At 37.9% G+C, this 13,647-nt stretch overlaps 1 protein-coding gene across 1 annotated transcript in view; it reads left to right on the forward strand.

Annotated features, from left to right (window-relative positions):
• Positions 1-7,997: 7,997 nt before the first annotated feature.
• Positions 7,998-13,647, forward strand: part of MED12L (mediator complex subunit 12L) — a 161,612-nt gene continuing 155,962 nt past the window's right edge. Inside the window, 2 exon segments of the mRNA XM_029283807.1 lie at positions 7,998-8,014; positions 8,016-8,106. Of these exon segments, the coding sequence (XP_029139640.1) occupies positions 7,998-8,014; positions 8,016-8,106 (108 nt within the window).

Here is a 13,647-nt window from a genome sequence, read left to right on the forward strand (position 1 = left end):
AAAAAAAAAAAAAAAAAAAAAAGAATGGGATTAATCAATTGGCCACTTTAGACTAATAAGGGCACCCCCTTCTTCTGTTCCTGAGCACCAGGGGCATTCAGATTTAAAAGTAGGAGAGCTCTTCAGGCATAAGTATCCATCAGGTATCTGAGTTGACCTCTTGTTTGAAACCAAGATCACCCTAAATAGCAGCTGACAAGCAATGGTGGTGAGGAGGGGATGCACAATGAAGTGAGAGAATGGGAGTGTTGGTCAGAGCCGTAGGTTAGACTGGAAACTTGAAAAGCCCACCTTATTTGATCTTGTAACCAAATCTGGTTCTTTAATTAAGAAAACAACATAAAAGTATGCATGAAGTCACTAGGAATGAAGCATAATTTGTTTCCTCAATACAAAAAGCAAGTGTCATAATCTATTGACATTTGATATTTCCATGAAATGAGAAACATAGTTTCTTTCCCATGAAATGGACTGACCATTTCCCCATTTAACCAAACATTTGACCAACATTGATTTCACAATATAAAATGGCATTTCCTTCTGTCATGAGAAATAAGTTTATGTAAATAAATAAATAAGTTTATGTAAATAAATAAATAAATTCCACTTAAAGCTTATGACACATGTAATTCTGTGTATGTGTGGAAAGAAATGAATACAGTCCCATAATGGTATTTTGTTAGTTTTAAAGCCCAGATTTAGTAATAAAAATTGGCTGTGGAGAATTAAGTATTTGTGTTAAAACCTTAGAATTGTTTGGACTAAGAAAATTGACTACATGCATGCATACAAGTGTGTGGAAATGGTAGAAGTAAAAAAGAGTCAATAAAATAGAAACTGATGATAATGGGATTTTTTAATTGCCCTAAAATAGAGATGTTCTATTGAAATACAAAATGCTATAATCCCCATTGGAGAATTAGTCAACCCAGCATTCAAGTGACTGAAACTCTGTATAGGCACAGTAGGCAACCCATTCAGAGATTGAATGTACTAATTAAAAAGCTAAATGAATATTTATGTAATCTGTCAGGTGAGAAGATTTCATAGAGCTCTAAATTCAAAAGCTGTACTTCATGAACAGTAATTGCTTTCCTAAATCAAGTTTTTGCATGTAGCTGTATTTCAACATAATCTTATAATATATTTTATCTATTGTTCCAAATTAAGCTCCATCATCAAGAACAGGCATTATTCTTATATAATGAATTTTATTATTAATATATTATTGCTTTTCATTATGAAAGAATATAATTTTTTTTTTAAAAAAAGAGATGTAAATCTATAATGCAGGCATAGAAGAATCTATAGAAGAAAGGAGATTATAACTGATTTGCTTATATCTAGTCATATTATTAACATAAAATATAAACTGATGTGAGATTTTTCTGTGACCATCTGCATGCATGGCTTTTTAGATTAAATACAGTTTTGGTCACTACCAGTAAAATTTTCCCATTCCTTCCTGAATTTCTGTTTGTAAAATATAAAGATTTTAAAAGCATATTCTTTTGTGCTACAAAGATTATGATAATCTTTAAAAGATATACAAAGATTAAGGACCATATGCAATCTACCACCAGTAGAATTTCTAAGAATTGGTGGAATTGCAAAATTGATCTTTTCCCTGTTTTTTTAAAAAAATTTTGAAAAGTTTTTAAAGAGAAAAATCCACAGCACAAACTTTACAGAGGCTTAAATTTCTATTTAATCTCTTGGCTCCTAGCATGCTTGAGTGGCCTTCAAGTTCGCAGAAGAGACGCAAACTAGATATAGTTGAAGGTAAAGCACTAAAATGCTGATACAATGTCAGAAGAAAATTCTGGTCTGGTTCCAAGCCAGGTTATGAAAGAAATGCACTGGACAAGGATGGTAGCTTATTCTACAGCACGGGTGTCAAACTCAATTGTGTCACATCACATATTGTGACATATCGTGACTTTTTTGCCTTTAAGGAATGGGCCTGGCACGTGACGCATCCATTTTTGCCTTTAAGGAATGGGCCTGGCACGTGACGCATCCGGCCTATGAACTGCCCGTTTGATACCTCTGTAACACAGCATAGGTTACAACAATTGAGGTAACTATCAAATGGGAGGTCCGAGAGTGGTGATATTTATAGTAAAGTTGGTCCTTTGTGAGGTGTGGGATCAAGGTGTTTTTTCTGGTGGACATACCATTTTTTCACCTTACTGGGTATTTTGATGCTTGATTTCTTGAGTCTATCTGGAGTGTGTCAGTTATGGGTTGAGAAGAACTGAAGTGGAGAAAACGTTCTAACATGTAAGTGACGAACGTTGTAACATATAGAACCAAAGTCAAATCAGATGTCGAGTCAAAAATATTTACCTTTTTCTCACAGCCCCGCCGTTTATTTATACTAAAAAGGTTACTTATATTAACAAGGAGGACGTTGTCATTTAATACATAGGTCCATATTAAGGATTTTGTACAAAACGTAGTACATTACTCATGACCCAGGCCCACTGTTTCCTTAAGAGACCCTCTGAATGGAATACGCTAAAGTAACTGAGCCCAGAGGGAAAGACAAACCAAAGTTGCTGCTTTCTGTGTTACTTTAAAATGGCTATAAAATGGATGCTGGCACAGAAAACTAATTTCAAAATGGTGCCCTTGTAATGTGTATTCGAATTAATCTGTGGATGGTCAGGAAGAAGCTTTTAGAGGGTTAGTGTTAGTGATCTGCCTCACTGGGTGGTGGTCCACTAGGACATCTAGTTCTCTCTCACAGTCACTGCTGTTGACTTAATTACTGCCTATTCTATACCTGTGCATTTCGTTTTCCTGCATAGGTGCGGGACCTTACTTTTCATACCAAGCAACATAGCAGAAGTTGTAAAGAAAAAGATGAAAACAAATCACATATTTAGTAAATGCTGCAAAATTGCTCAGCCTGGTGATAAATGATGTTACGACGGAGTAGCCACTTTATTCCATTGGCATCTATGTAAAACTATAATTTCTGAGATTCTTAAATGTAGTATGATGACAAAATTAAGAAAATAGTTGAGATGAGGATGTTAAGTTGTGGGACTTTTGCATACAAGCTGATTGTCTTCTAGAATACAATACACCAGATATTACAGAGTAATTTTTGTAGATGTGGCAATATACCTGGACAGCAGGATCAAGGAAATAATTCGAATAAAAAAAATATAGAAATATAATGATCAAAATATGTAAATTATTGCAAAGGCACTGCTTTATTTATTGGTGTATTAAGTGGAATACAAGCAAATTAAATATATTTTTACTTGTATTAAATATTTCACCTGTATTAACTGTATATGTGCTTCCCTACTTTTGTTCATTATAATTACGTTATATGGATCACTCCTAGCTTCCTGACTGGCATCTGAATTTACAAAAATATAAGTCAAAGATGTGAGTAATTATTTTTAATTTTTGTACTGTTACTCCTTGATTCTGAAATAATTATAGTAATACACTCTTAATATTCTCAAGAAACAAAGTCTGCCTATCTCAGGTCCTTGGAAAGGACTGAACAGATGGATGAAAATGCCAAATCCGGTCTAAATATCTGGTTGATTGTGTGACTAACCATAATAAGAAAAGGCAAACAACAATTCAGACATGGAATTTGATATATTTTGTGGCAGCAGTGTTTGGTGTGGCCAGCAATATGATCATTTCATCTCATTCTTTTTTTGAGTAACTGACAAGCATAAATTGAGAGAGATTTTTTTTGCAGCCTATGTTGCTTGTCCAAATATATTCTGGTGTAAAATTATTTCAGGCATTGTTAGGCTTCTTATATGGACCAAAGCTGGTAATAGAGGTTTCACAGGCAGAGATTCAAAACTGATCATCTAGTTTTATTACAGACCCTAGAAATGTTGTTGATAGAGAACCAACACTGTAAAATGCAAACCATATATAAACCAAAAGCAAAGTTTAAATCACACTTTTATTTTCTGGATCTGTGACCCTCAAGCTGTTGGCACCTATGCATTGGAATAGTAATAGTGAAGTCTAGTCTCAGGATAATTGATTCTGACTACCTGATGGAGTCCTTGCAACAGGAACATTGGCATTTTATGACCCAGAACTACAGTTTTCCTCAATGGGATTTTTGGATTATTAATGTTTAAATTCTATGATGACTACATAGTTATTCAGTTCAAATCTCTATATAACAATTGGCTGAGAGGGATCACCTGAAAACAGGGACTGACATCCAAGAAGCTAAGCACAGATTGGGAGTATATTTCTGCCTAATCAATAAGTAGACATTTTCTGATTTGGATAATAAGATTGTATCAGGGATTTTACAAAATAACAATATTTGTGATTGATAGCATCCTATTAATTAGCTCAATTTCATATGTAGACCAGCCTTCTCATGATTAAAGCCTTTCAGCCTTTCAATTTTCTTAAATATTAGCCAGATAATAACCCTGATCCAAGAAGAACATGGTTGGTTGTTCAGATGTGGATCACATATTTAGACTTATACCTGTGTAGGCAGAAAGAGTATAGGGAGAGAGAAGGAAATCTCATTTATGATCTATATATCTGTGCTAGGTGCATCTGTAAAAGCCATAGAATTATGAGATTGTAGTGTGCATAATGAGACAAATTATGCAATGTGTCAGTTGCACATGCAACTGAAGCAAATTACAAAACTTACATAACTGATGCATGCAGTATCACATGTTGCTCTTTGTAACCTTCCATGGTATAAACTATGTGTAGGTCGCTTTGCTCATTTACATTGTGAATTTGTGAGCAAGTAGGAAAAGTTTTTTTTTTTAAAAAAATTGTGCTATCCAGCAAATAAGGAATAGGGATCCAAAAAAAGAACAGTGACCAGCTCTTTGGATGACTGACTTTATTGTTGAACTTCTCTTCCTTTTCATTTAATTATATGCTATCAAATAATTGTCTACTCTTAGCAATCACAGATAGATTTTCTCTGTGACAATATGACTCTAACCTGATCTTTTAAGTCTTTTGATGGGGCACCTGCTGCCATTATAACTGAATCCATCCTCCTTGTTGCTGGTCATCCTCTTCTCTTTCCTTCCATCTTTCTCAGCATTAGAGTGTTTTCTAGGGATCTAGGTCTTTGCATAATGTGTAGGATAATTTAAGCCTTGTCATTTGTGCCTTGAGTGAGAACTCTAGATTGATTTGTTTGATGATCATTTCTTTGAGGGGCCCTTGGTGCTCTCTGAGCTTGGTTATTTTCTTGCAGAAGGTTCATTATTCAAACTAGGTAACATCATCATATCACTTCTTGGCTGTCCATGGCTTTCTGAGGAATCTTCTCCAGCATCAAAGTTCAAAAGTGTCAATATTCTTATCTGCTGCTTCAGAGTCCAACTTTCATCTTCTATGTCACAGGGAATACCATGCATGATCATGATCTTTGTACAGATGATTCCTAACATTTGAATATCTTTTCCAAACCTTTCACATCTATCAAATGTTAGTCTGAGGCATATTTCTTACTGCTTCTTCCTTTTTCTGCTGATGGTTGGTCATAAAAGGTACCCACCATTTCAGTCTCTTCTGTCTGTTCTTAGCCTGTTTATTTCATGTCCTGTAGTTTAAAATAGCAGAGAAGATACTTTTTCAAATATCTTCTCTTGTCACGGCTTAACCATGCTGAGTTTTCGTTGATCATTTGATCACATTCATTGTCCTTCTCTGAACTTGCTCTAATTTGTCTGAATTTCTTCCCAAAACATATCACCCAGAAACGGAAACAATATATCCAAAAGTGTATCCCACTGATGAAGATTTTGGTTCTATCCCCCTATGGTGCAATGGAAAGAATAATAGAGAAGTAGAATGGATGAATGTTAGGGGGGGGGAAACCCCTTTTTAGTCGTAAGAGAGAATTACTGAAAAGATTGGGGTGGAGGACTTTCCATCTTTTGCTGCACTTGTTCTAAAAACAGTTACTTCTTCAACTATATGGCCAGGAAGCAGTAGTCTTTTACCCATGGCCCAGCTGATGATTTATCATTTAGGCCTACAGGAAAATAGATAAGCTTTCTGGGTTCTCCATAGTGGGCATTATAGATAGGGGCTGAAAAGCTTCTAAATTTGGGGGGTAGGCCAATAACCTACCTGCCTTCAAGCAAACTCTAAAAACTTGGTCCTTTCCCAGGCTTTGAGACCTGGGATATTTGAAGGGAATGTTTGTTTGTTTCCCTGGAGTGACTGTTTTTCTTTTTATATGGTGTTGCTTTCCTTTTGGTTTCTCTTAATCATGAACCTGCCCAAAGTTGTTTTGAAATTGGGCAACCTAGAATAGATGATTAAATGAGCACACAAATACACATTTGGCATTTGCTCTCACATAATGGATACCTTGTGAAAGGTCTTTCCAATACTAAATTACTCTTTTACCAAAACACACACTGGTGAGATTCTTTCTCCTTAAATTCTCAGGAATGTCATCCCATTTTTCCTTTATCTTTTTTTGGGGGGAGGGGGGGAGTTCAGGCTTTATTTTTATTTTCTAAGAACATTTGAGGCTATAGGTGATATCCAGAGCTATTCAAACTTAACTCTGCACTTTTACTTTTACCATAAATTAAACAAATGCAAGGATAATAAACTAAATTTAGTGACATTTTAGAGCTTCAGAGAGTGCAAGGCCCTAAATATGCCTTCTGCAAATTGGTGCTTTTGGGTATGGCTAGGCACTACAAACATAGGGGCACAAAGATGGAGATCACCCTTATGCTGCTTCCTTTCTCAGTTCTGGCTGATCTATGCCTGTTCTCTGGGAAGTCAGTGTGAACAATGATGAAAGCTTTGCAAGCTTGGTGGTGCCATGGAGGACACTACATTTCTTGTGCTGCTGTTAAGAGCCACTAGCCAAGGCAGTTGCAATATGTTGGAGTGGCTGGTTAGGTTGCCAAGAGAACAAATCTTTCTATTTAGGATCTCCTGTGCCCTGGGCATTGATTAACTATTTGATTGCATCATATATATTTTGTTGCACTGATGTAGCAGATACAGATTACACAGTTAGATCTCACTGGAACTTCTGTAAGTAAATATTCAGAACTGATTAACATAGTTTACGTAATATTCCTTAAATACTTTGTAGCACCTTTTGCATTTCCATTAAGTAGTTTCTCTTCACAATCTTCCAGTGTAGAAAAAAAAAAGCAATGCTAATTTGTCATGCAAGTACAAAAGCAACACATGCTAACACATTCCACCAGTCAATGCATTTAATTAAGGAACCGATATGGTTGAGATATCCTGCTTAAGCCAAGTCATAGTCAAGATCAGATAGATTGATTTTACTCTCTCATGCCTGTTTATAGGAGAAGTGGGATTTCACTGAGTCCACGCTGGCGATTCTGGGCATGAAACTGGTTTTCATAACCTACTTTAGATCTGAGGTACCTGATCTTGTGTGGAGGACATTTGAACTTGTGACTTTGAAACCTCATGCGCTACTGGGGCAAAGGCAGTGAGTGGTGTCTGCTGTCATGGGAACTATATCCATGTTATTGTTTTTTTTTTTAAAAAAAAAAGCCTTTAAAAATCTCTCTGTGAAATTTGGCCTAGGGCAAGAGAAGGAACAAATCCTGCAACTATTGGGAAGGAAGGATTCGTCTCTTCTGGGAAGGGCGGGTGCAAGGGTCTTTTCTCCCTGGCCTGTCTATCCATTTTTACCCCGGCGCTTGGTCCTTTTTGTCACCCACCGCCACCCTCAGCTCTCCAGGGATGTTTGTCTGCGCGTGTGGGGGTGTGACATTTGCCTCTGTGGGCGGGTTGGGTTGCAATCCTGCCGCATCCTAAGCCGCCCTTTAGTCTCCCCGCGTACGTATCTATGTATGTCTCCCACGTAGGAAAAGAGCCAGACCCAGGGGGGGTGGGGGAGTCTGTCTGTCTGCCAGCCAAGTGCTGCTCCCTGGTGCTCAGAGGCTGCTCCATCTCCAACTCCTCTCTCTCTCTCTCTCTCATTCATTTCGCCGGCTAACATGAGAGATCATGGCCGCCTTCGGGCTCCTGAGCTATGAGCATAGACCTCTCAAACGGTCCCGTTTGGGGCCGCCCGACGTCTATCCTCAAGACCCCAAGCAGAAGGAGGTAAGCTCGGGGCTTCGCTCGTGCCCGTCGCACACACCTGGTCCGGGGGAGAAGTTTGCCTGGCGACCACCTGAGAGGGGGAAGGGAAAGCAGGCTAGGTGGGTTGAAGGAGAAGGAGAAGGAGGAGGAGGAGGAGGAGGAGGAGGCGCCGCCTGCCAGCTTCAGAGCGGAGTTCCTCGCAAGGCTGTTGCGGACCCTGAGAGATTTCGTAGCGTTGAGTTATGGGGGGGAGTGATATGCTTGCGCGCCGGGCCCTGACGCACTCCGGGGCTGTGTATTAGATACCCGCCCCCTCCTCTTCGTCTCTTCTCGGTGCACTTCCTCCCCCCCCAAACTTTTGAAAGACATCGGCTAGAAAAGAAAAGGGCGCTTCCCCTCCTCCGCAACCCTGACTTGCGTTTTACGCACCTAAACAAGCCCCGGGCTAGTCTTGAACCCCGGGTGACTGAGGCCACCCCTCGCCCTAGCAGGTGGAAACAGCTTGTTTTTCCCTTCCCCCGATTCCCGAGCTTTTCTTAAACGGTGCTTTTCTGGAAGACGTCGCCTATGGACCAGTGACTTGACATTTGATCACATGGAGCTTTCTTCTCTTGGTCACTAGTCCCCCCAAACCAGATGACTTTCAAACCACTGGTACTTTGCATGTATTGTTCCAGCTAGTGGCACTGGGTTGTAACCATGACGTTATGGCCCTGTGTAATTAACATAATTGCTGGGGAGGGGGGGGGAAAGGAAGGTTGTTATAACGTTCAGTACAATTTATCAAGGGATTCCTTAACTCACCTGCTACTCAATTGCCATTAATTTCTGTCTCTGTAGGTTAAAGTTGCAAGTTACTAAGAAACTGATAAATCAAGGGCTCCTTTAATTGCATTACAACCTTTATGTTGGAGGCCTTAGTTGTCTGGCTGTAATGTTGGCAGACTGTTTCTTGCTTCATTATGACCATTCCCATAAAAAAACTATGTTTGGCCCACAGGCAGAACTATAGCTAACCATAGTTAATTAGTCAACGCTGTCAGTATTCATGCATGCTAAGCCAAAAGAAGCAAGCAACAATTATGTCTTATCCTGATGGTCTGGTTCAGTCAACATGCTCCAACATGTTTTGGCTGGTTGCTTAATCATAGTTTACACTTCATCATATTGGGTGAATCCAAGTAAAATCTGTTTTAATACTTTTTAGAAATGGATATTATACTAGAACCTTGTGCTATTGGAGCAACTCTTGTGTAGTTTGAAACTCTCATAATTCATATAGGAAATAGTTGTAACAATAAATGTATATACAGGGGCACTATAAAGAAGTACTTTTGGTGCCTTCATTTCAGTGTTGATTCCTGGTGACTGCCTGGAAAGGCCTCTGCAATTTCCTTGGCGGTGTTTTTCACAAGTGGTTTGTCATTGCCTCCTTCCTTAGGACTATGCTGGAAATAAGCTAAGTACTGGGTCTAGAGGAGGAGTCTCCAATCTTTGCAACTTTACGACTTGTGGACTTCAATTCCCAGAATTCCTCAGCCAGCATGGTCTAGAGAGGTTAATCCAAAAGGAAAAGGAAAAGTGTGCAGAACTCTAGTCAGCAGCTGATTTAAGAATGGGGTATATAATATATTTACCTTTACAGTGAGGTTTATGTTATGGTAAATTGCATCTACTTTTTAATTTTAAAATATTTAAATTACAATAGTAATTTAAACTAAATTCAGAGAGAGGAAGAAAATAGAAAAAAAAGAATAAAAAGAGCAAAGAAAGAAAAAGAAAAGTAAGATAAAGAAGGAAAATTTAGCATTTGCTAAGATAGGCTGGAAAGTACTGTGAGCTGTAGAGAAATCTTGATTCTATTTTATAGTTCAAGTTTTCCAAAACACTTTAGAATTATAATACTGAAGATCTTTCTTCATCTCTCCAGACTTTCTGTTATTAAAAATACCCACATGGAATGTGAAAAAATAAGTTATTTTATTTTATTTTTCAGATTTTTAATAACGTTTGTCTCATATTATGTAGGAAAAATCAACTGTTCCAACACCTATCAATTTATAGAACAATTTTGTGTACTATATAATATGTCACCTTATCAGTATATTGTTTATTACTGTAGCGGGGACTGCCTGAGAGTGCTGGCAGGAGCTTGACTGGGAAGGAAAAGATTGGGACAGCTGCAGTTGGCTTTGGGTGTGGCTGGTGTGAGTGGAAGGAGGAAGGATAGAAAAGGAAAGGAAAGGAGAAGGCCGGGGTGGTTGGAGTTGAGAAGAGAAGGTCTGGAAGCTTATTTTATTTTTCTATCAAGGGTATTTTAAATAGAGGCTAGGTAGAGTGAAGTTTTATTGCTTCCTCCGTGGGAGGATATTTGAAACGGAGGCAAGCGAGAGTGTGGAGAAAAGCTGGCTGGGGTTTCTAGCCTCGGTTTTTAATAATAAAGAGTAAAGGGAGGGGGGTGGTTTTGAATCCTGAGACCTGAGGAGGAATTCTAGAGAAGAAGCACCAGGAGGAGAGAGACTGGTGCTGCCAACTGTTGCTGCCAACTGTTGTTGTGGACTTTGGAGGCATCTGGACTGTGGCCATCGCTGCTGGCATAGGTNACTACCATTTTAAAAACGTAAACTAGGAATTGTTCTCTGAGTATATCTTAGGAAATTGATATTTGTACTGCTGGGGTCTGCATTGTAATGAATCTCACTCCTATCCTTTAATTTGATGTACATATGTATGTACCATATTTTCATGCCATTTATCTTTTTAAAATAGATTTCAGAGTGATTTAAAGAAATACAACTTACAATCTTTGGTATGGAAATATGTTTCATGTTTTGATTATGCCTGAAATAATAATAATCATTGACCTAGCATCTCTCTTTGTAGATATTTCAATTCAGCTGTGGTTTTATCGGCTTGAATTCCCTTGATTCCTATTTAATACACTCTCTATGTATTGATGATGTAAATATAAACTTCCAGAATTCCAAATTAATCTGATGTAATACATTAGACTTGAGTTTGCAAACAATTTTAAGATATAATGTGGTTTGTTTGGTTTGGCTTAGATTATCAAGTAAATTTAGCCATTGTGGTTATTAACCATTGACTAGCTTAATGTGATGCTTAAGCCTAACCAATAGTTTTATCTTCAGCAAAGTATGATTAAGTTAAGTATCTCATAATTGTCTAGATGCATGCATTACACAATTCAGAACTGAACAAAGCACATTATAGCTTAATAAATTGCCTGGATTTAGCCAATATATGCAAAATTTAATAACCAAAGTATCTAAAACACTGGAAGTTTTTAAGAAGAGACTGGACAGCCACTTGTCTGAAATGGTAGGGTTTCCTGTCTGAGCAAGGGGTTGGACTAGATTACCTCCAAGTTCCCTTCTATTATTATTATTATTATTATTATTATTATTATTATTATTATTATTATTATTATTATTATTATTATTATTACTATTATTATTACTTTTGTGCCTTGAGCATACACTGTATATATAACATATCCTATGACCCTTTCTAATATGCTGAACTGGTGTGTTAATTTATTGTAGTGATTTCCTAGAACAAGAAAAGTTTTGTATATATTTTTTTGGTCTGTTTTTCACCAATAGATTCCATTGATGCATAGCAATAAATAAAATTACATATATAGTTATGCAATATTATAAATTAAAGTATTAACATTTAATATAGTTTGTGGAGGGCCAGTTCTTCATGCAGTATATACACATTTGACTGACCTTGCCACTTTCTCTTTTTCTTTATTTTTGCATAAAAACATGCTATTAAAATAGTACTGAAGTAAACTGCAATTGTAAAAGCTTCCCTGAAGAATCTCTTAGTCATAATGTAAAAGGGGTCCAACTCTTGAAACTGCTGTATTGGTTGAAATTGATTCTAGTCTCTTGAAAAGGTTGCATGTGCTTAATGTGATCTTTACTTACTAGGGTGGTCCTAAAACTTGGGACAAAGTTTGAATTTTGACCTAATGGAGAACAATTTGGACAAAATTTACTTATCAAAGATAAGGCAGTTGGATCCATTTTGATTCAAAAACTTCTAGAAAACCCTAGGACAATTTCACCAGGTCAACTTCACCAACAAAGTTTTGTTCAAAAAGGAAAACACATTGCTACCTAAATTGCAATCTTGCTTGGAAGATTTTGGAGGAGGTGTCACATGAAGTAGGAATAGGAGAGCTGTCATAGTGAAAGAGGAATGTCATCCTTATAAAGATTACCAGCCTGCTTTATCTCTCTAGAGATGTGGAATGAATAGATCTTTATGAGCATTTGATGATTTGTAGCCTTGGGCTAAATAGGCATGTGTGAACAGACTTCTAGATAAATTCTAGCCTGTTGACTGCCTAGGAGGGAGGGGGCTGTTTTTGCACTATTGTATTTGACCCTCCAAGTGAATATGGTAGTCTTTGCACAGTTATGTAATTATGTATAACTAAGGTTGGTGAAACCATTTTAGACCTTATTGTACACCTTTTAGTATTTTATCTGAAAGTTCCTGTGAATATTTATGAATATGATGGAATTATATTGGGGAAGTGTTTGGGCTTGAACCACACAGAAAAAGTCAGATGGGTGCATCCTAGCAAGTTCTTATACAAAGTCTATATTAGTTTAATGATGGATAGTTCTACCTTTCATCCAATAGATAAAGCTTTCTGACTGATACACCTTTAAAGGAGAATATTTGTAGCTCAGGGTTGAAATGAGGGGTCCTTGGTGCTCTCTGAGCTTGGCTATTTTCTTGCAGATGTTTCATTATACAAACTAGGTAATGTAATCAGTGCTAGTCATGTGTTAGTAGCACTGGTGTGTTACCTATTTTAGGTACCCCAATGTGTACCACAGAATGTTACATAGAATGTGTACAGTGCTTGTTTGTCTGGCTTTATGTAGCTTCATACAATCATCAGGGGAAATAGTCATAATATAAAGCATACATATTACGGGCTATACTATTTCTCTTATCTCAGTCCTGTCTAGTCCTTATAGAAGATATCATCAAGCAGAAGTTCAATAGAATAGCTTTTTTCCAATTTGTGATACTACGACAAGACTGGCAACATTTATGTGCATTTCAGAATCTTGTCATAACCCTAGCTTAATGTTGGGAAAATAGGTTCCCCCCCTTCTCATCTACTAAAGAATTCTTGGGTTCACTTTTGTGTTTTTTAAAATTAACATTATGAATAACTGGTTCTTTAATTTAGAATTTATAGGTTTAGAGCAGGGGTGTCAAACTCAATTTCATTGAGGGCCGCATCAGCATTGCGGTTGCCCTCGGGGGGCCTGGGTGGGTGTGGCCTACTGGGTGGGTGTGGTTTCAGCAGGCAGCGGGGTGCTCTCCTCACAGCGCCGAGAGGTTGAGCTGGGCGGTGCGAAGCTCGCCAACTTTGTACCTTGCTGCCTGCTGAAACTGGGCAGGCTGGGGGCTAGAAGCATTGCATTTCTCATCAGATTCGCGCCATCCAGCTCAGCTCTTGGCACTGTGAGGAGAGCGCCCCACTGCCTGCTGAAACCGGGCAGG

Source organism: Protobothrops mucrosquamatus, unplaced genomic scaffold (assembly GCF_001527695.2).
Source record: "Protobothrops mucrosquamatus isolate PMUCROS unplaced genomic scaffold, P.Mucros_1.0 scaffold237, whole genome shotgun sequence".
In the NCBI taxonomy this organism is placed as follows: Eukaryota; Metazoa; Chordata; class Lepidosauria; order Squamata; family Viperidae; genus Protobothrops; species Protobothrops mucrosquamatus.